Source organism: Haliotis rubra, unplaced genomic scaffold (genome assembly GCF_003918875.1).
Source record: "Haliotis rubra isolate DU_JTF1 unplaced genomic scaffold, ASM391887v1 Scf244, whole genome shotgun sequence".
NCBI lineage: Eukaryota > Metazoa > Mollusca > Gastropoda > Lepetellida > Haliotidae > Haliotis > Haliotis rubra.
The window spans coordinates 565306-588111 of record NW_025766492.1 but is presented as its reverse complement, the minus strand read 5'-3'; the positions used below and the strand labels follow the sequence as shown (position 1 = coordinate 588111).

The 22806-nt window shown below is 39.9% G+C and overlaps 2 protein-coding genes across 2 annotated transcripts in view; one reads left to right on the top strand and one right to left on the bottom strand.

Moving 5' to 3' along the window:
* Nucleotides 1-6991, top strand: part of LOC124278995 (oxysterol-binding protein 1-like) — a 48358-nt gene extending 41367 nt beyond the window's left edge. The window contains 3 exon segments of the mRNA XM_046714791.1: nucleotides 1052-1272; nucleotides 2483-2520; nucleotides 2522-6991. Of these exon segments, the coding sequence (XP_046570747.1) occupies nucleotides 1052-1272; nucleotides 2483-2520; nucleotides 2522-2629 (367 nt within the window). The 3' untranslated portion in view covers nucleotides 2630-6991.
* Nucleotides 6992-9420: 2429 nt separating this feature from the next.
* LOC124278994 (probable tRNA (uracil-O(2)-)-methyltransferase) lies at nucleotides 9421-21864 on the bottom strand. The gene is given in 11 exon segments (XM_046714790.1): nucleotides 9421-10159; nucleotides 10713-10829; nucleotides 11345-11678; nucleotides 12440-12623; nucleotides 15171-15277; nucleotides 17733-17804; nucleotides 18514-18621; nucleotides 19795-19863; nucleotides 19987-20191; nucleotides 20951-21071; nucleotides 21271-21864. Coding segments are annotated over 11 exon segments (2118 nt in total). The 5' UTR covers nucleotides 21851-21864; the 3' UTR covers nucleotides 9421-9938.
* Nucleotides 21865-22806: the final 942 nt, after the last annotated feature.

Genomic DNA, 22806 nt, shown 5'->3' with positions numbered 1-22806 from the left:
AATATCCACGTTATGGTAGGAAATAATTGAGAAAATGAAGCAGATACGCACTACAGCAATGGTATACGGTCTTAGAATCATTTACAGACGTATTTATCTGAAAAAGTATTGTTTTATTGTTTATTGACCTGTTTACACAAGAGTAGCAATGTTGTGGTGCATATATGAAACGAAACACAAGATTACTGATGCTCCATTAAATTCCATTCAGTACTCTACATTTACTCTTAAGCTTTTCCAGTACTCCTATATCGATAAGATAAGGAGTACGTACTCCTGATGTTGAAAAATTATCTGAAGAACCTGGGTTTGATTCCCCACTCTGTGAAACCCCTTTCTTGTGTCCCCCTAAAGCCGACATACACAGGGATAGAATTTTCTCTGCTAAATTCGGATATTGGTCAAGGGTAATTTTTGTGAATCGTCTAAATCCGTTGTCAATTGTATGAATGTGCTTCAGCAGATTTAAAGTTTTTTAATGGTTGCCGTGTTCATGATACATGTATTGTCATTTCTGAGCCAGTTTTAAAGGTCTAAAATGCCAAAATATCAGGAGCTTCGGCTAGTTTTCAGAGTTTTTTCAAAACTTCATTCTCATCCCTGCATACAACTAAACTCATTCATTCTAACACCGTCATGAAGCAAATGATGAACAGAATATGGATTGAGAAGCATATGTACAAGTGTTTGGAAGTGTTTGTACAGTACAGTGGGAATTAGGACTGCAATAGCATGGGGAAGTCTTTCAAAGACGTTGCTGAGAGCAGCAATAAACAAGAAGCAATACTGAACATGTTCAAAGCCAGCTCTTACACTTGTAGAATAGAATGCATCTGTTAGACATACACTATGCAGCATGAAGGTTAAATGGTGCTTGGCATAAACATGTTATACTGTAGAGATTGAGGGCATCTCTAGGATAAGAAGGCAACCAATCTCAAAGCTGAAGGCCATGATGTTTTCAGGGTTTTATGTTTGTCAAGATGGTGCTGTATCCCAGTCTAGATGTGGAACTGCCACCTCATGACATTCCTCTGTTTTCGTTGTCCAGGGTGTCATGTGAGAGAATCTACCACTTCACGCAGCTTGCTGTGGAGCTAAATGAACCAGAGGAAGGAGTTGCTCCAACAGACTCGCGGAACCGTCCAGACCAACGGCACATGGAAAATGGCAAGTGGGATGAGGCTAACCGAGTGAAAATCCAGTTGGAAGAAAAACAGAGAGCTGCCAGGAAAAAGAGGGACAGTGAAGCAGAGAAGGCCAAGACTGATGGTGTGTATTTCAGGGTGATGGGCCACAACAGGGGGTGGGGGTTGGCCATTACTGAGGGTGGGGGTTGGCCATTACTGAGGGTGGTTTGAGAAGGTTATGACTGAGGGTGGGTGGTGATGTTAGGTAGGTCATGACTGAGGATGGATGTTTGGGTTAAGTAGGTCATGCCTGAGGATGGATGTTTGGGTTAAGTAGGTCATGACTGATGATGGGTGTTGGGGTTAAGTAGGTCATGACTGAGGATGAGTGTTGGGTTAAGTAGGTCATGACTGAGAGTGGGTGGTGATGTTAAGTAGGTCATGACTAAGGATGTGTGTTGGGGTTAAGTAGGTCATGACTGAGAGTGGGTGGTGATGTTAAGTAGGTCATGACTGAAGATGGATGTTTTGGTTAAGTAGGTCATTACTGAAGATGGATGTTTGGGTTAAGTAGGTCATGACTGAAGATGGATGTTTGGGTTAAGTAGGTCATTACTGAAGATGGATTTTTGGTTTAAGTAGGTCATGACTGAGAGTGGGTGGTGATGTTAAGTAGGTCATTACTGAAGATGGATGTTTGGTTTAAGTAGGTCATGACTAAGGATGTCTGTTGGGGTTAAGTAGGTCATGACTGAGAGTGGGTGGTGATGTTAAGTAGGTCATGACTGAAGATGGATGTTTGGGTTAAGTAGGTCATGACTGAAGATGGATGTTTGGGTTAAGTAGGTCATGACTAAGGATGTGTGTTGGGGTTAAGTAAGTCATGACTGAGAGTGGGTGGTGATGTTAAGTAGGTCATCACTGAAGATGGATGTTTGGTTTAAGTAGGTCATGACTAAGGATGTGTGTTGGGGTTAAGTAGGTCATGACTAAGGATGGATGTTTGGGTTAGTAGGTCATGACTGAGGATGGATGTTTGGGTTAAGTAGGTCATGACTGATGATGGGTGTTGGGTTAAGTAGGTCATGAATGACTGGAGACGTCAGTGCTTAAGCAGGCCATTATAGACACAAGTATGTGTTTAAGGTGTGGAATGTTTAGCCTCTGGCATCATCTCTAACACCTGTGAAGATCCAGGTTAGTATTGGCCGTCAGCAACCCATACTTGTTGTGAGAGGAGACTAATGAGATCGGGTTTGTCAGGCACAATGATTTGGTTGACAGTATTCTCAATTTTGCATGATCCTTACGTGGAGCTGTACGTAGGTGATATGTCTGAACATATGTTGCAGGTGATGAATATAAGATGTATGAGCCCAAGTGGTTTCGGGAAGGAGGTGGACAGCACCACAGGGAGCCTGATCCACACATACACAGGGGAGTACTGGCTGTGCAAGAAAGAACAGAACTGGGACAGGTGCCCCGATATATTCTTGTGATAATCACCCACTCAGGGGACATAACTCTGACTTGGGAGATAGTGATTGTTCTTCCATTAAAGAGGATACCAGCCATTAAATCATATAGCTGAGTGCCACTTAACGGGTGATGTAGACGTCGACACAGTCTGCAGCCACTCCACAGACGACGACGACAATGCCATGATCACAGTCTGCTCCAACCGGATGCTCTGTGATAGGCTATCCCCTGTGATATCACTGCCTTTATAAGAAGCCGTTGTGGTGTCATGCGGAGGTTGATACCTTGTGAAGTGTCGAGCTCCAGTGCTCTTCATACAAGTTCCATTGGTTTTTGGGAGACTACAGAATGATACGAGAATTATATTCTGACAATGTTTTTACAGGTGTTTTGATTATCCTGTATTGCTTGGTTATGCTGTAATTGGTATGAACTTTACTACATGTTAAAATAGTGACTTGATAAAATTCAGAAACGGTGAAAAACAAATAAAGAAACTTGACAGCGAACATGAAGGAGACTGGAGAAAATTGCAGCCCCTTCCGTAATAGCTATCCCCCGATTACAACTTTGTGTAAATATGACCCTACACTGACAATGAGTTCAAGAACTTAGTGTAGCCTAGTGGTTCAAGCATTCATTTATCATGCCAAAGACCTGGGTTTGGTTCTCCACATGGTAACGCTGTCAAGCCCATGCTTTATATGCACTGCCATGATATAGCTGGAATATTGCTAAGAGCTTTATCAGACCATATATTATTCACAAGCAGTATATTAAAGGTATGAAGTTACACAGAATAATAATCAGATCCATGTCAAACATATGACAGTATATGTGAGAGAAAAGGCTACGAAGTTTGCCCAGGGGAGGATATGTCAGTATACAGAGCTTGTGATGCATCTTGTCCATAGAAAGCCGAACTGGGCACGAGGACCGTCTGAAAAAGAAGCTACAGTGGACGAACGGATTTCAATTTCTTAATTAGTTCAATGTAGTGTTTTGTAGGTACGCTGTCCATACTGCTTGAGAAAGGTATCAACTTGTAAGCTAAGTAATTCTACCGCTTCTAAAATTTTTAAGAGCTTTCTTAATGGACATTTTTACAAATCAATAAAACCTGGGATTTTCAGGGATATTGAATTGGGGTGGGTACTCTTCAGACATTTTTATGAGAGTGATGGTTATGAGAATAACGTGCATTACCATTTGTACACTAATGGTTGTGTCAGTACAGTAGCAACATGATACAATGTACAAAAGTTGTACAGTACAAGTTCCGCATAGGTATATGGACTTTAGCTTTAAGCAGGTTAATATGTCATTTTGTGTAACATGCACTTGACATGAGAATGATTTGTGTGCATGACGGAAAGATGAAAATACCCGCATAAACTGGAGTAGCATAAGTAAAGGTATAGGAAGTACGACAGCATTACAATGTGTAATGTACGGTATGAGTACATATGAGTATGTATATGGATGTTTTGTGGGGGAAGCATTAATTATCTATGGCTTCAGTAGTCAACAACAGGAATGAATCATTCAATACCAATGTGAAATCATTGGACAAACTGTCAGATATCAGATGTAAAATGTTTGAAATTATGACTGTACAAACAGTAATATATTGAATAGAAATCCTTATTCTTAGCCCTAGAATCCTGTTTTAATGTATGAGTGAAGTCTACGCAGTGACATGACTTGTTTTTACGATTTGCAGAAAACTTAGTGTAGAACTTCCGATCTAAAGGTCACTGGAGTACCTGTTCATCCCCTCCAGATGAAGCGGTACTTGTTGATCCGACATTGTGCGTTAATGTACAGAGCTTGTAGATACAAGGGTAACCTGGCCTAAAGGGCTGGAAGTGTGGATGTATGAAACTTTGGTAGCACTGCACACGGTCTCAGTGTATTTGTTATGTAAATAGAATTCAGCGTTGTAGCTGTCGTAGTGTACAGATGTCCGCCCAGCTCGGCCTCTTCCCATTTGGACTGGACCCTGCCTGTTCCGTTGGACCCTGCCTGTTCCCTTGCTTTTCTAACTGGACCCACTTCTTGTGTATTGGCCCTACCATTTCCAATTGGTTTGTGTACTTTCCACAAGTCTGCCTATACCTCAGTAGCACAGCTTCACTATCAATGTCCCCCACCTACCTTCTGTATAAGCTCCTTGTCACTACAAATATTGCTTCAGCCCCCAGAGAAAGCTTTCGCAATCATCCCAGCCTTTAATAGATATTCTGCCATGGTCCAACCCCTCGACAATTCTTCCAACATATTTTATGCTCTGGTCCCACCCTTCAACAATTCTTCGCAAGTTTCTGGTGTCCCCCGCGATGATATTGCTGAAATATTGCTAAAAGCGGCCTAAACCTAAACTCGCTCACTCAACAATTCTTCTGCCATGGCCTCACATTAACAAACCTTCTGCTCTCTTCCCATAGCACATACCTTCTATGCTGTCGACTACCTTCTCACCCTCCTCCCCTGCCTGCCTGCCCCCCTATAGTAGTTGTTTTATTGTGTTAGATGTGCTTCTTGAAGACAGCTTCTGTGATAATATTCTCACTAGTCCTTGCCCTGTTGTAGTCTGACAACTTGTGCTGGAGTTGAACATTCAAATCATTCACACAGCCTGTATGATTATCAGATCATCATAACAAATATAATCGTAGCTGTTAAAAAAATATATATATCCTGAAGCAAAGATTTCCCTTTAACTGGACAAGAAAAAAGAGGTTTGATATGATGGCATAACATAGAATGCTTGTCTGGCGTTTCTCTCTTTCTATGAAGTGCTTCTCAAATACAGTTCACAGTTGTTAATTAATTTGAATTAGAGACTTGATTGCTAGTTTTGTAGGAGCAGCGGATACAGACAGGCAGTTTTTCTAGAACAGGTGAACAGGAAGAAAATATTCCAGAACTATGTAAATATATCAGTGTTACTCTACTATACAGCAGTGTTCTGGAGACTTCCACAATGTCCAGAAAGGATATTTGTCCTGCTTCCTGTCTGCATGCATTACTTCCCCTCCAGAATCACTGCTATAGTAAGAGGCCATGAGATGTAGTCTACACACAAGCAACACTCATTGTTAGATGGTGTATCTTTAGTTGACATAATATATAATGTATTTATGAGGATAGTCTTCTAAATGTCTCCTGCTAAGGGAGGTAACTTGCTTTTCTCCTGGAAAGGGAGGTTACTTCTTTTCTATGTCAGCATATGATACTGCTCTTAGCCCTGTGGGCACTAATCTGCTTTAAACTTATGTCCATGCTTTCACACACTGTGTGGCAACTTATTCACACAGATTCTGTGATTGGTCATTTTCTTGTGTGTCAGTTCATTCACACAGGTTTGTGTCATAAGTTTGGAGCTTATTCTCAGAATCTGTGACAGTCAAGTTGTGTCTTGGAATCTGTTACTTTAGATGAATACAGGTTGTTTGTCTGTATGTTGATTGGGTGAGGAACTTGTGAAAAATGTACTTCCAGGATACATTTGATAATATGATGATTGTATATGTGATTATTACATGATTATTACATGGGACTGGGCATTTATTATAGGAACACCCGCCTGTGAAATAGGGTGGGTTATGGAGAAATAGGTTATGGAGAATGACATAAAAGATGGGGAGGAGGAATAACATTTTACATTTTTCAATATTTTTTTAATTAACTTGAACATTATTTAGTGTCTGGTCATTTTTTGTAGGGATATTATACATATTTTTAGGAAGATTGGCAAAATAGGATATTGCCCTAAGGCCAGGTCTCGCTGCTCCACCCCTCTTCAACAAAATGCCCAGTCCTTCATGTGATTCCTGCCATTGTAAAGGAATTAAGTTTTGGACCCTTACTAGGCCTCCGTTGTATCCTGACACTGTGTTGACAACAGGTTTTGGGTAGTTGATGCGGTGTCAAATTGACAGCCACAATTCAGCGTTATTCAAATCATGTGGGATTCAGTGACAAGCCCTGATATTATTCCCTGATTAAGCCCTGATATGTAATGAATATTGGTAATGTGTTTTATATTAACCATGTTTGCCAAATATGATAACATTCACGTTTGCTAAAGGAATACTTTTTGCATTTCTGTAAAGGGAGATAACTCCAGTCATAAAGATATCATTGTGTAACGTTATGCAAGTTCATGTGTGATATCACACATATCATACTGGTTTGCTGCCTTTTTTAGCATCAGATATTAGCATCAAATATTACAATCTGTATGAATTGTAATACAAGGAGATTTGCAATGTGATTTTCTTTTTCATAGGCTCCGGACTGAGGGGCGTGAATTTACCCTTGATTATACAAGTATTTTATATGATTTGGCATTATGGAATGAACTTCCTAGATACTGAGAGACTTGCGCGGGTCATATTTATACTGTTGAACATTTGTAAGGATCCAGGTTGACCATGAACTGATCCCTAACATGTGTTGAGTAGTATTGTCACTATTTGGTTGCCTTATATTTCCTGGACACACTGTGCACATGGGACAGAGCTCCTTGATAGTGGAGCTATCACTCTGCACATCTGTACATAGCTGCATGTTGTGTCATTTCCATTGCCAGTTCATAATCCAACTGTATCAATCACAAACTGAGTCCTGGAAGCCTGCCTCACTTGCAGGTTAAGCTGAAGGCATCTGATAGCTGTAACATGAAATCCGAGTGCTGTCTATGCAAGGACTTGTACATACATACTCCAACGTTCCTGATAGCCAAATTATGGGAATTTAGAACTTCGAGCTTCAATATTGATATTGAGAAACATTGTGTGCCCTTTCAATGAAATGTTGACAATGATATGAACAGAACCCAGAATGTGAAGCTGGTTTCCCACACTCAGCTCTGATCTTCCAGACATGCTTGGAATGTTCAGTGCAGCTTGTGTATACTAACATGGTCATGGTATGCACCACACACAGCTCCTTATGTGTTTGTTGATATTACGAAATGTTCCAGGCACTGCTACAGTTACAGGGACGTTCCTGGTATGCTCCAGGCACTGCTACAGTTACAGGGACGTTCCTGGTATGCTCCAGTTACAGGGACGTTCCTGGTATGCTCCAAGCACTGCTACATGTATATCAGGATGTTCATGGAATGTTCTAAACCCAGCTGAATTCAGACCAGGAACTTCCTGGTTTGCTCTAGGCACTGATATGGGTATATGAGGAGGTTTCTGGTATGCTCCAAGCACTGCTAGGGGTATACAAAGAAGTCCAGGTATGCTCCAAGCACTGCTAAGTTACATACTTTATATTGAGAGATTGAGCTTGCACTTCCTGACTTAATGCCTACTTTGTACATGAGACAGTGGTTTCTAGTATGCTAGCAACACTGCTCCATTGGTATTCCCAATTTGCTTTCAGCACTTCTATGTATGGATGCAAGGAGATTCCTTACATACTGCAATCACTGATCTTGTTGTATGGGGGGAGATTCCTTGTATCCTATGAGTGAGATTCCTGATTTGACCATATACAAGTGTTGGTGTAAATGAATTGATTCGAGATAAGCCCCTACACAGCTGCTGGTGAATGTGAGATGCTCACGATATCCCACACAAAGCTGCTGGTGGATACGAGGAGATTCATGGTATATCCCTCGTATCCACTGAGTTACCAGTATATGTGATGTATGAATGTCTGTAAGCTTCTGGTTTGACCTGTACTTCGTGGTAGCCCATGCAAGTCCAGCCTGTTTATGTAGCATGTGCTGCCTGATCGTCATGGTGTCAAGCAATATATGGTCCCTGAGGGAGAACTTGTTAATGAGTAAATTCATCACATGTACTCATTGTTTGTTATTATTCCGTTAAAATATGGATCGGGTTCTCCATACTACAGGATGGAGCCCAGAGCAATTCACAGTCGAGAAGGAAATGACAGAAAAGGACAGACCTGATGTACTTGGAGTATTACATGTGTGATTTTCAAAAGGTCACAATATATTTATGAATTAGTTTTTCCAAATCATTGACATATTTTTTTAAATTCATGTAAATTTCAATCTAAGATTTATGTAGTTCTATGGACCACACACACAAATTGCTTACTTTATGATCAATATTCCTCCAAACTTTAAATGGAAAGAACTGACTTCATTACACATCCTGTCATATGCTGAGAAATGCATAATAATAAATGCTGGTTATTGCTCACAATATGCAGATTGATAATAGCTCAGTAATCAATTGTTATCGTAAACCCCACCATTTGTAGGCAATAACAGGACATTATGAAACGAAACAGGCACCGATTAATACCACGATCAAGATGATCAAGGATACTTCCTGTTAACACACACACATGCAGACTGCTCCGATTTTGGAGGAGTTACTCCGATTTTCAAATACAAAATCCACTCTCCGATTTGTTTATAAAAAATCCGAATTTTTAGAAAATACAAATATGTTTACAAATTTATAATGTTTGGAAGAATTTTAGTAAATAGCCATTTAAATATGTTCATTTGAGTTAAGTATTATCAAGTTAAGTATGCCCAGAAATTGCATATTTCCAGGCTAAATCAAAAGATTTTCATAGGGGAGGCCCCCCAGACCCCCACTGTCAAAAGGAGCCTGAGCCCTCTTTCACGCTCACCCCCAACTCGCACCTTCAGGGCTCGGGAATTGCTTTTAGCATGGTATGACCCAGCTTTCATTTGATTCAGGGTTGGCATCTCTGACACATGGGTATGTTGTTTACACTGCAGGTTTACGAGTCAGGATACTGCATCAGTTGTTTGTCTTGATTTAACAAACACAACAAAAAAGAGACATACTTGCTAAAGTGTAATTTGATGGTTCATTTTTTATGAAAATTGATAAGTCTCTTGAGCCCATAAATCATTACTGATGCAAGCAAGATCGATCAATTGACCAATTATTCGATCAAATGCTCCAGCACAAATAATTGTGGTACAATTTGTCCTCCATGACAATCTTGGTATGAACGCTGCTGTTAACAATAATGCTCTTATAAAACTCTCTGAGTGTGTGTGCGTGAGTGCGAGCGTACGCTGCTTTTAGCAATGTTATGGCTGGGGACACCACAAATGGGTTTCACACATTGTATCCATGTGGGGCATGGAACCAGGGTTTTCGCCCAGACAAGTGAACGCTTTAACCACTAGGCTACCCCACACGGCCCCGACAGTCCATGATCATAAATGGGACAAATGAGCCCTTCAGTTTTACCAAGTATTCTGGTGGACACAGCTCTTCACACTGTTCTTGCACCTCAAAGCACCCTTTATGAAAGACACAGGTTGGCACACATATGTTAACAAGGCGCGCATTATTTTCCAAGTGGAGGCTTTCCTCGTAACTCCTGTTGTCCGTGTGCAAAGTCACACTTGTCAGCTGAGCGTGGGCAGCCATCTGGGTGGTTGGCATGGAACCAGCACAGTGATGTCTTGTGATGGTCTGCAGCCAACATCTTCTTGTTCTTGGCTTTGCGGGACTGACTCCAAGGGTCGGCTTGTGAGAAGTCGCGGAGACGCACTCGCCCTCCAGACACTGCAGATGCAACAGGAGAATTGAGAATTTCAAAACAGTAATGCACATATAGAAGTCCATCTGTTTGACCACAAAAAGGGTTAATAAAGGCTTGAATAGCCTTATGAAAATGGATGTGTAAAAGGCCTTAATTATTAAAATACCTTGGACAGAATGAGTGAGTTCAGTTTTGTGCCGCTTTCAGCAATATTTCAGCAATATGAGGGTGGGGGACACCAGAAATTGGCTTCACACATTGAAGCCATGTGGGGAGTCAAACCCATGATTCCAGAGTGACAAGCAAATGCTTTATCCATTAGGCTTCCCAACCACCCTGGAAAGAAATATGAATAGCTTTAAAAAAACTCAAATTTTGCATGTATGACAAAACAGAATGTCAAATAAATTTAAAAGTTAATCTCTGATACAGTTACAGCTTCTAGAAGGAATCAGGATATGCTGGATTCCACAGACAACATCAACACCAGGGTACCTGTTTCTATTCTGAATTGGCTAAGGGACATTTACATTTACAAAGCATTACCCAATCCAATTCAGACTAAACATAGTTTACCTTGAAATACACTGTTGTGGTTCCTGAGCAGTGTCTGCATGCCTCCGCTCTCTGCCTTCAACTGCTGCAGGATGTCCTGGTCAAACAGCTGTGCCACCTCGCACTACGGCAGGCTACCTGGCAGGGAGAGTGAGTGAGTGAATTATGTTTATCATCAGTAGGTCATATTTTACCGACATCACAGAATTCTTAAACACAGTGTTATAGTCAACTCAAGGGGGGCTACTAATTAGTTTATTATAAGTGTAGTTCCTCTTACAAAATTTAATATATACAGAAAGTGCCCTGGAAAAAACTCTTCATTTTATCGATTCATTTGTTAATTTTCTTGGTCTGTAAGTATGTAACACACCATCTGGGAACAAAGTCATTGAATTAACCAAATTTGCCTAGTTGCCCCACCTCATCCATTCAGCTGAATCAAAGACGAGCATTGGTTACAATGTTTACAAGGTACAAGTTCTTTCCTGGAGTGAATTTGATGATGTGAAGGATCTCCAGTTAACTCAATCTCATGACAAGTATATAATCTATCGACCTTGCACATGTCCTATTCTGACTTGACACTACAATTTCTGTCACATAAAGACATTGCAAAACTATTATGGTTGTAATTCTGATAGCAATCCTACCTCCTTTTCTCCAGTGTTTTCCATCATCAAGGGAGACAACCTCCCCATCCGGTGCCACAAGAATCTTCTCAAAAACAGTCTTCACAATGGCCTGTTTGGTTGCTGTGGCAACTTTCTGACAATTTCGAACTGGCTCCTCACTCTGCCGAGGCTCAAACTTGGCAGACCATCCCTTCCCAGATTCTGAGATATTCAATCGTGGCTTCTTACAACATGGAGAGTTGGATTCAGGTTTCTCTTGTACACATCGACTCTGAACGAAGAGTGTCCGTGTGGTGTCTTGGAGAGACTCTTCTTTCTCAGAGTACGTTCTCCCTCGCCCAATAAAACACACCTGAAAAATCAACCATAACATTAGCTTGAAGTGATAAATTCAGGTTGAATATTCAAAATGCCTGTTACCCTGGTTGTAGCAAATACAAGGCAACTCATCTGGAAATTATTGCATCTTTATACTGATATCTCTGCCAAGGAGAGCTTGCCATGAAGGCTGTTCTATTTCCAGCACTGGAAAACACTGGCATAGTCCAGATTTCAGTCTGCATATTATTGTTTCTTACTTTTTATCAAATATGCAATTTTTAACATGGCAAGGAAGATCCTGATATTTGTCAAACCCTGAATGGGACCAGTTCAGCAATTACCTGGGTATACAAGCTTAAAAACCCACTGAATTAACAGCTATGCAACAAAAAACTGTCCCTGTCCTCATTTGCCAAGGACACACATACCACAAAAGTAACAATTTAAGAAACTTCCTCATTAGCAAAATGTACTATTTGTATACTTTCACAAAGTAATATTCGACCATAAATATCCAATTAGGTGCCATGGCAACAACCCCCCCACCAAAAAAAAATCAAAATTAAAATATTCTAAAAAGCGAAAAGCAGTGAATGACTGATGGGTGAACAATGTTGCACAAAGAAAGTGTGGATGGAAGGAGAGATGTCTAACACAGGGCCCATTTCTCTTTACCATGCAAAACTCTTATTGGTCAGGGAACAAAGAGCCCACCCAATCATAGCAGAAATGAGATGATGCTCCCAGGCGCCCCGTCAGGCTACACACAATTCACTACTGATCAACACTTACTCGCTTTGTTGAGGGTATCCTGAGAGTGTCCTCCTCCACCTTGAAGCCGCATACCTCCCCCACCTCCTTCACAAAGTTTAGGTAAGTCCGCTACGGAGAGGTACCCTTTTCTCTCTCACTGAACTTCTTGTCAAAGTCATGAAGACAGCAGGGGAGGACAAAATAACTGCAGCTGTAGGAGGATCTGTTGAAGACAGGGAGGACAAGGTAACAGCAGCTTTAGCTTTAAGAGGACAAGGTGACAGCAGCTTCAGGATGATCTATTAAACTTTAGCTTTAGGAGGATGCGTTTACAACAGGGAGTACAAAGTCACAGCAATTTAGGAGGATCTGTTTAAAACACTGAGGACAAGGTAACAGCAACTTCAGGAGGATCTGTTGAACACTGGGAGGAGAAAGTAACGGCAGCTTTTGGAGGATTAGTTAAATACAGGGAGGGCAAGTTAGAAGCAGCTTAGCAGGATCTGTTCAAACCATGGAGAAGTTAACAGCAGCGGTATTGTCAAGGACCTGTTCAATTCAGGGAGAAGAAAATATCAGCTGCTGAACAGAGGCATGAAGAATAAGAGCAACTAAGGAAAAATCTTTATAAACCAAAGATAAGGTAAGATCTTGTTTGTTTCTTATGACAATTGGCAATATTTGACTTTTATATGTCATAGTGCCCTAATTAAAACCAAATCCAGACCAAACAAACCCATGACAGATGTCACATAACATCAGAATGCAATGACACACACTTGCAATCATCATAGTTAACCAGCATGAGCACTAGTGTCAAGTACCGGTGATATCACTGTTTGTTTGGTTTACTGTTTAACGAAGCTTTCAGCAATATTCCAGCTTTATTACCTACGAGGGCGAACCTATCGTGGGTTCATATTTTTCATACGATGCCCTAGGGCAAAATATCACTTTGTCATGGTAACATGACGTCATGAACAAGGCTATGACGTCACGTTTCTTCTGTGACGTTGCGTTCTACATGAAGCGACGGCAGGTAGCCAGCCTGTGTTTGAAAGTAGATTTGGGTTAATTTTCCTCAACTTGATGACTTCGGTAATAAACAGAATATTATATTCGTGCCCTCGGTCTCGCTCGGGAAATACCAACATTTAAGCACTCGTGTCGTAAACATGGTATGACATGGGCACTCATATAATATCCTCTATATATGGCTGCTGTCTGTAAATAATCAAGTTTGAACCAGACAACCCAGTGGTCTACGCATTGGGATACAATGATATGTGTCAACCAAGACATGCTGAAGACCATTCTTACCCGGATCTTCGCGGGTTGAATATCACTGTTTGTTGTATTTAAGACAGAACTGGGTAATTTCATTGGATGGCTGTTTTCTATATTGTGCCATCTGAATCAGGCTTGAAACAAATGCATGACAGAGACACACATAGTTCACTTATAGTATGACCAGAAATTATTGAGCATTTTAGGAATATGTTTAATTGGATTTCTAGTATAAACAACCTTGACCAGCTATCAAGTGCTTGGTGTCATTCAAGAACGACAACTCTTTTAAGCCTTTTTCATTAGTTTGTGAAGAGTTATCCCCATTTATTTACTTGACAGCAGACGCCATTTTCAGTGATCCTCAGTATGGATGATTTAGAGAAGAGGAAGTTGATTTTAGAGTATTATAACAAGGACATCAGATCAGCTAAAATGATTTCAAGTAGAACAGGCATTCCTTTGTCCACTGTTTATCGTGTTTTGAAAAATATTGCAAATGGATATGGCATTGAGCACCAGGGAGACGCAGGTAGGCCCAGAAATTTGACTGTCGGTGACAGGAGGCGGCTTGGTGTTCTTGTTTCTAAAAACAAACGAAGGAGTTTAGAAAACTTAAGGCTGGATATGATTGATAGAGGAACTGTGGCTGTCTGTAAGGAGACAATTAGAGCTGAGCTGCATACAATGGGTTGGCAGAAAAGTCGAGGAATTCCATCACCAATCATGAAACCTGAACCAAAGGAGCGAAGGTTGAACTGGTGCTTACAGCATAGAAATTTTAACTGGGACAATGTGATTTTCTCAGATGAAAGTTCTGTGTGGCTGTTTCCTAATATACTGAAATTCTGGACCAAACAAACTGAAAAACCTTTGTATCAGCGCCCAAAGTACAGTCCGAAATTTAAAGTGTGGGTGGCATATCTGTGTTAGGGGCAACGCCCCTCTGTGTATTTGAAGGGAATATGAACAGTGAGCCGTACACAGATATTCTCGAGGGATATTTACTTCCATCTGCTCACGTGTTCTATGGAAAAAAAAATTATTTTCCAGCAGGACAACGACCCAAAACATCGTTCAAAGCATTCACAGGCCTGGTTTCGGACCCAAAATATGACATTATTAAATTGGCCAAGCTATAGCCCTGTCCTAAACCCAGTAGAAAATGTTTGGGGACTTATGAAGGAAAGTGTCAATAAGAAAAATCTGACAAATATTGCTGAAATGAAAGAAGAGGTGGTCCGATATTGGGACAGCATGGACCACGACTTTTTAACTTCTTTGATCAGTAGTATACCCCGCCACATTGTAGCCTGCATTGCTGCCCGTGGTGACTTGACAAAATACTAACTGTTCACCTGTCTTTGAATCTGGAGTTATATTCTGCTAATATTCACATTTAATACGTGAGAAATGAGTGAAAAATATATAAAAAAATTACAATCTTTATATTCTCAATAATTTCTGGTTGTACTGTATATACCTTGCAGCCATTAGTGGTATCCATGGCGTCAACTCATCACTATGGTTACCAATCAACCAATCGTATGTTGGAAACAAGCTGTCTGCTGATGGAATAACTGTCTGTTCCTGGAATAAAGACATGGAAAAAATCATAGAAAGGTACTTTAATGAAGAAAATAATTTACTGTAGAGATGCAGTTTTATGGAATTTTGTTGCTTAAATCAGCACTCAACAATATTCTTGCAATATGATGGCAGATTGTAAACAATTGCATGTGGACCTGATAATCCAGTGGCAGGTAGTGTTAGCATCAGTGCACACCTTACAAACACCTTCACATGAAATCAACCAAGTCACAGAGACTGACCACCCAAATCACATTTCAGCACCCATGAAGATCCGGGTTAGAACTGATCTTCAGTAACCCATGCTTGTCATAAGAGGCGACTAACAGGATCGGGTAGTCAGGCTCACTGACTTGGTTGACACATGTCATCGTATTCCATTTGCGTAGATTCATGTTCATGCTGTTGATCACTGAATTGTCTGGTCTGGACTCGATTATTTACAGATGGCCGCAATATAGCTGGAATATTGCTGAGTAGGGTTAAAGGGGAGGTGTACACAAATAAATCAAATTTATTCTTATATGAATCACAGTGAATTTTTTAATTAGTTAATATCAATGTTTTAAAATATACACTCATTTTTGTTACAATGAAAGTATAACCCTCAAAATAAGTGCTGAAATGTTATGCCATTGTGAAGCCTTTGTTTGCCGAGCTAAACAGGCCAGAGTTACCACCCTTTGATTATGACGTTATTGGTGCCACTTGATTTTAGACTGGTCTCCTGTCTAGTCCCAAATCAAAAGATATTAATAGTGAAAATAATCAAGTGAAAAAGTTTGTGAAAATACAAAAGAAGCATAAGAACAGAAAATGTAAACAACAGGACAGATTGATTGTGTGTATTTTCATTCATAACCTCACGTCAATGAAAATACCAAACATGTGTAACAATGTTGACATACGTATGACATCACTATCGGGAAGCGACTTTTTCAAAATGGCATGTTCACTGACACGAAGGAAACTTTCGTTGTTTCAAGCAACGTATATGCATAAATGTGACATGTAAGTAGTCCAAAACATTCTGACAGTCTACTGGTTGTTATTTTCTTTTCATACGTGTTCTATGGGAAAAAAATATTTTCCAGCAGGACAATGACCCAAAACATTGTTCAAAGTATCTACAGGCCTGGTTTCGGACTCCAAAATATGACATTATTAGATTGGCCAAGCTATAGCCCTGTCCTAAACCCAGTAGAAAATGATTGGGGACTTATGAAGGAAAGTGTCAATAAGAAAAATCTGACAAATATTGCTGAAATGAAAGAAGAGGTGGTCCGGATATTGGGACAGCATGGACTATTTTGACTTTCTTAACTTCTTTGATCAGTAGTATGCCCGCTACATTGAAAGCTGCATTGCTGCCCATGGTGACTTGACAAAATACTAACTGTTCAATTGTCTTTGTAACTGGAGTTATGTTCTGCTAATATTCACATTTAATACGTGAGTAATGAGTGAAAAATATAAAAAATTACAATCTTTATATTCTCAATAATTTCTGGTTGTACTGTATATACCTTGCTGCCATTAGTGGTATCCATGGCAGCCAATACACAACATTACTGCTAACTCACTGGATCACTCACACACACATTACTGCTAACTCACTCTACACAACATTACACAACATGCTAACTCACTTCACACATTGCATTACTGCTAACTCACTTCACACAACATTACTGCTAACTCACTTCACACAACATTACTGCTAACTCACTTCACACAACATTACTGCTAACTCACTCTACACAACATTACTGCTAACTCACTCTACACAACATTACTGCTAACTCACTCTACACAACATTACTGCTAACTCACTTCACACATTACTGCTAACTCACTTCACACATTACTGTTAACTAACTCTACACAACATTACTACTCACTCACTCTACACAACATTACTGCTAACTCACTCTACACAACATTACTGCTAACTCACTCTACACAACATTACTGCTAACTCACTCTACACAACATTACTGCTAACTCACTTCACACAACATTACTGCTAACTCACTTCACACAACATTACTGCTAACTCACTTCACACAACATTACTGCTAACTCACTCTACACAACATTACTGCTAACTCACTTCACACAACATTACTGCTAACTCACTTCACACAACATTACTGCTAACTCACTCTCACAACATTACTGCTACACACACAGCATTACTGCTAACTCACCTCACACAACATTACTGCTAACTCACTTCACACAACATTACTGCTAACTCACTTCACACAACATTACTGCTTACTCACTTCACACAACATTACTGCTAACTCACTTCACACAACATTACTGCTAACTCACTCTACACACATTACTACCAACTAACTCTACACAACATTACTGCTAACTCAGTCCATACATTATTACTAACTGTCTCCACTCAACACTACAATATAAACGTTTTCTCAGAGATTACCTTGAGAATTGTTTCAGATCCGTACATATCCCAGATACCTCTCCTCCGGATGTCTAATCCAAGGCCTCGGTGCTGCAACATCGTCAATAGATCACTGTACAACTGTATACCTAGCATCTACTAACAGAAATCCTACTTAAATCGCTTAAATGTGTTCCAGTAAGCAACCAAGTCATCAAGTCTGACCACCAGAGTTGCGATCTTTATGTCACCAATCAGTACGCATGGTGACATACTTAAATCGTTTTAATGGGTTTCACTGATTAATAATTCTGTTAGCACCTTCTTCTCGTATTTACCTATCATTCAAAACAAAATAAGCTGTCATGAGGCATATCAAAATAGCAGATGCAGTGTGCAGTGACCATCTCTGTTGAATGTATGGGTTGTACAGTTGGAACTTGGGCCCAGTTCTCATCAAATGTATGCACCAATGGAGGTACCAAGGGAAATGTCTACTATTTTAAAGTAAGTGCTTATTTCTGTCAAACTGGAAATTTGTTTTTCAAAATTAGGAACTTGTAAAGTTCCTATTACCTAAAATTCAGAAGTATTTAACATTGCATTCAACTTAGCCTTAAAGCCACACTTGCTGCTTTTCATCTGATGCCTGTGAAATACAAGTCACCTCTATAAAGCTATAACACTTGTTAAAACTATAACAAGAACTGGGACCAATTCCAATACGTCAGTTTTACAGACATTCACTTCAGACTTGGGATGTATTATCAGCCTCGGAGCTAGATACATTTCTGTATGCTCCTGCTGGTGTTAGCCTCACCCCTTCAGCTGCCAGTATATGTACCAGGAGACCGTTGCCACACCCCAGATCAACGAAGGATTGCCGCTGTGTCACGCCTTGCTTCTCTCGGTCTGCCTTCCATATCAGCTGATGTAACAAGACAGATACATTATACACTCAGCATTGGTGAACTATTTTTCATATGTGTTTCTACACATGCAGCTCAACACTGATTAGAGTGAGCAGCTATGAATGCACAGTGTAATTTAGAAAGTGGTCAAATGTAACATATGTTATACATGGGATTACACTTTCTCAGTAAAGTACAGATTCTAGTACTTTCGTTTGGTTGAGTCCCATCTGGGATCCAAACCCACACTTTCAGAGTCAGGAACTAATCACCAGCATGGAAAGTCAGCGATCTAACCGACTCATTCGCGTGGTTTCTGCACAATACCAGTCTGAATTCCACTCTATGGGTTAGATCGCTGACTTTGGCTGACTCACTCTAGGAGAGAAGAGTTTGACTCCTGTATGGGACTCAACTTAACAAAGTTACTAGAATCTGTACTTTACTGAGAAAGTGTTAACCCATGACATAAGTTATAGATTTGCCACTTATCTGGAGTTGTCAATGCCATTCCCACATCCACATCTTCCCATTTCTTAACCCTTCCTTTCAAACAACATCAACTAATATATTCTTGTGTCTTTCATGTCTGCATGTTATTTAAAACTAAAATCATGGTCTAGCTCCTGCACAAGCCTCGGCTCCTTTCTAAAATTATTTGATTAATGTCACACACAGTAATACTCTGGCTATATGCGGGTGATCTGAAAATATTCAAGTCTGAACCAGACAACCCAGTGACTGATGTCATGATCATCGACCGATGCAGTTGATACAATGGAATGCAACCAACGAAGTCATTGAGTGTGACAACCTGATCCTTTCAGTCACTGTTCTGACCTGCTAAACGCTTTTTTTGTTTGTTTATTGTTTAACGCTGCACTCAGCAATATTCCAGCTGCTGTCTGTAAATTATAATGTCTTGACCAGACAATCCAGTGATCAACTTCATGAGCATAGATCTACACAGTTGGGATACGATGACATGTGTCAACCGAGTCACCCGATCCTGTTAGTCACTGCTTTTCCAAGCATGGGTTGCTGAAGACCAATTCCAACCTGGATCTCCACAGGTACAATAGTTGTGAAAAAGCATATTCAGAAAAATATTTTGACATATTCATAAAGCATAAAGAGTCAAACACTGAAAGTCTTTTATGAAAAAGAAATAATTCAAAAGTGTACATTACTAGAAGGTAGGTTGCTATGGCAACATCTTCATACACAAATTTCTTTGGATCTGTCTTCTCTGGCCACTTCTGTCAAAAAATGAAAAATATATTTATTGAATGTCTCTTCTAACATGTATAATTTAGTCACAATGGAAACATACATAACAAAAACTGTTAGCATAATTCATCTTCCCATTTAAACCTACTCACCTCAACAAATGGATGGCCATATTTGACCTTGAGATCATTGTACAGTCTGTTGTATTCGTCAACAGGCACCAGTCTCAGAGATGACGTCGCTGTTCGTAGCGTCTCCTCCTGGCCCCATCTCACAATCTTCTGCAGCAGGACATCGCTCAGCCACCTCCAGGTCACATGACCTGAGTCTTTGTTAGACCTGACAGACAGCTGCACCCTGAAGATGGAAACACTATAATATCAGTCTTGATTCTTCTTCCTGATGTAGGGCTGTGGGGTAGCCTTGTGGTTAAAGAATTCATCCATCATGCCGAAGACCCGGGTTCAATTCCCCACATGGTAAAGCGTGTGAAGCCCATCTCTGGTGTCCCACACAATGATAATACTGGAATATTGCTAAAGCTGCGTAAAACTAAACTCACTCACTCACTCACTCACTCTCTCACTCTTCCTCAAGCAAGGGAGTTCAGAGACTGTTAATGTCAAGTCTCCAACCTTGCCAAACCAGGTAGTAATTTCGTGGCTCAACAGTAGTGGAACCAGTGGCAATCATGAGTCAAGCGAATCTACTTCTAACATTGCTAGCATTTGCTTCAAACAAATGGCAGCACCCAGTTCAAGAATATCTGATCATTAATCAAGATCTGTATGGGAGCAAAATGGGTCTCACCTTGCAGAGTGAATCTGACAAGACTTCAACTTACAGTTGTCCAGCCAATGCCATTTTATCACTGGATTCAAATTAGCTTCAGCTACCCAATGAACTGAATTTCGGACATGCTTTATTCAAAATCACGGGAATCCCCATGAATTATCATATTTCGTCAAATTATGCTTATGAAAACATTTCATCTAACACATTGGGGTACATAATCTGTGGTGCTGACAACGGCTCCTTCAGCACAGCTGTGCCATTTGTATCCCCTATTTCTATGTAAGTTCACAAATTTGTTGTGTTGCTACGTAAACACCCCACCTTGTTGTGTCTCCACTTTTGTAAGTAAACTTGTATGTATCCTCATTCACGTCCTGCTCGTGAGGAGGGGACGACTTCACATGACAAACAGGAATGAACAGTATGGAATCACTTGAGCAATCTGAAGGCAAACAAAAACAATTACAAACACACAATGATAAACACGAAACACAACAAAACGTAGCCTTTTTTCCTCAAACAAGTTATTACAAGTCACAGTTTGCTTGTTGACAAACTGTGACTTGTACAAACTTGATAAGCTTGATAAAACTGTCAAATTTACATGATTTCACCTAATTAAAAACAAATAACGTCATTACCATAATGAACAAGTTCTCGCAGAGTTGGGTATTTATCAATCTGTCTGGGAATGAGATCCCTCACAATGATCACCACTCCTTCGTCATAGGAATCTAGATCTACATCTTCGTCTGCGGGAGTGATGGCATGGGTTGCCTCCCCTTCATCACAAATGTCGTCTGCTTTGGTAAAGTGTTCCAACAAAGAACTGACTTCGTGTTCCTTACAAACTGGATACCAACGTAAAAATACAATCTTTGCACCACATAATCTCCTGTTGACAACATGAGGTTTGTTTATGTACACCGACAGTGCGTTTTTAAAACCACTTTTAGTTCCGGGAAATTCTGTTTCTACAAGTATTTCTGGTTCCGTCTTCAATTTTGACTCTGATAATTCACTGTGAGTCATGACAACCTCACTTGTACTTTTCACGTCAACGTTCCCAACGTCACACATGTTCGCTGGCGATGGAAAATGGTGTATTGGCTTATCAGTGAAACAATATTGAGTGACGCTGCTATGCGCAATCTGTGCATATGGGCGCTGACATCTTGAATGATGCATTACGGATAAGCATGAAAACATACCTATTATCATGACACAACAAATTTATTACAACAATAAATGATTAATTAATTAATATTAATTGTGTTAAGCTTATTAACAATGTGATATTGTACAGAGCAATCTCAAGACATTATTACTGGGACCCGTCTATGGTAATCTCATTATTCCAAAACAGCGAAGACCAAAGTGGTCAAGCAACCTTGGATCAAAACGGATAAGTCGAAGTGCTCAGGTCAGTGAAGAGAAGCAGGAAAATAACATTTTATATTTGGTATTTCAGAATTAAAAGTTTATTAGTAATGTGTCTTATAAGGCTTTGTTGTTATTTGGGCTGTTCCCAAAGTAAGACCCTTATACTCACTGTTTATTTAATAAAACTATGTTTAAATATCCAAGACCTATTTTGAAATATATCAAAGAAGAAAGCATTTATTATGCAGATAAATATGTTATTGTATATGTCAATTTGCCTTTTCTCAGTTGTATGTGAATGCTGCTGTCATCTTCGTATGTACGTTCCACTATTAATGTTTAGTGTTATTTACAGCCATGAGAAGTAAATTATAATGGAACAGGTCAAAATGGCCACACAAAAAAAGTCAAAATGGCCACACACAAAAGTCAAAATGGCCACAACCCCTAGTCAAAATGGCCATACCAAAAAGTCAAAATGGCCGTAGAAAAAGTCAAAATGGCCATACATTATGTTTTTTGCATATTAATGAGTATTGTTCTTGAAATGCTTTCTTAACTTTGAGATTGTTACTTATTTAATATTTTGAGATGGTTTTTTTTGGCCTGTACTTTGAGATGTTTTCTTATGTAATACTTTGAGCTGTTTAGTTACTCTCGCAATGTTTTCTTAATCAATACTTTTAGATGTAAATTTCAAAACCCTATGATCATTGGGTAGCTATAGTGTTTTGATAACATTCATGTCAATAAGTGACCAGGGCACCTTTACTGAGGGCTCTTCGCCACACTCC